The sequence below is a fragment of the Dipodomys ordii genome, unplaced genomic scaffold (genome assembly GCF_000151885.1).
Source record: "Dipodomys ordii isolate 6190 unplaced genomic scaffold, Dord_2.0 Scaffold71, whole genome shotgun sequence".
NCBI classification, from domain to species: Eukaryota; Metazoa; Chordata; class Mammalia; order Rodentia; family Heteromyidae; genus Dipodomys; species Dipodomys ordii.
Window position 1 is genome coordinate 4,671,309 of NW_012267287.1, and position 1,049 is coordinate 4,672,357.

At 48.4% G+C, this 1,049-nt stretch overlaps 1 protein-coding gene across 1 annotated transcript in view; it reads right to left on the reverse strand.

Annotated features, from left to right (window-relative positions):
• Window positions 1–1,049, reverse strand: part of Wdr1 (WD repeat domain 1) — a 33,819-nt gene extending 32,770 nt beyond the window's left edge. Inside the window, exon 1 of the mRNA XM_013023906.1 lies at window positions 1,025–1,049. Within this exon, the coding sequence (XP_012879360.1) occupies window positions 1,025–1,049 (25 nt within the window). The remainder of the gene's footprint in view (window positions 1–1,024) is intronic.

The window sequence follows — 1,049 nt, forward strand, 5'->3', positions numbered from 1 at the left end:
TGGGGAGGAAAGGGGGGAGGTTGGGGAGGAAAAGGGGGAAGGGTGGGGGGGAGGGGGGGCTTGGGGGGTAGCCTTTGGCCTTCCCCCCCCACTATCCTGCCCGGAATAGTCTGTTGATTCTACTTTTAAAACTGTATGAAGAGTGTTCAATGTTCCTTGTCTTCCTCCCTGGACTGTTAAAAAGTCTGCAGAAGCAAGCCTTCCCTCGGCCTCTCCCGTGGCTCACCTGGGTTGTTGCTCACTAGTTCCTGTAGGCTACCTGGCCCGCCTTCCCCTACCTTTCTTAGTCTTCAGGTGGCAGCCCTGGGGGGTCTCTTGTAGATTTTTTTTTTTAATGAAAAACGAGTTCTCAAAACATCCTTAGGTGCTATGTGGTGGGCCTCGAGTGTGTTAGGTCAAACTTGCCTGCACTCTGTGGGTAACCCTCTCCCTTCTCATTTTGGCTGCCTTCAGGGCCTCTGAATTCTGTTGCTTAATTGGTATCAGAAATCAACCTGGTAAAACAGACTTGGCCCAAACATTTTGAGATCTCTGGCAGGATGCTGGGCTCTATGACTAACTTTCGTCTCAACTTCCTAAGTAAAAAGTTAAGATGCTGTGTGTGGTGGGGGTGGTGGACAGCTGTTAGCAGTAAAAAATCACATACCTAAAGAAAAATATCTAAAGAAATAGGGCAAAATATTTCCAGGGAGTAAATAGGAGGCCTTCCAACCTTTTCCTTTGGCTCTGTCCTGAGGGGTGAACTCAGTTGACTTGTCCCACCTGTGGAGCTCAACACTAACTGGAGCCAGCTGGAGCCAGCCTACCCTTGGGTTCTGTAGTCCCATGTAAACCTTTAATCAGACTTCAAGATTACTCCACTGACATTTTTTTATAACCAGGTGCCAAAAGCACAGGCAACTGAAACCATAGTCTTTCCTCCCTTACTGCTGACTTCGTTGACATGTCCCCTTTCACAGTGCCCCCTGTTCTCATGCTTCAAATTGCAATGGCCAGAAATTTCACCTCTGCTCTTACCTCCTACCCCATACCGTCCTGATATTCGTCAT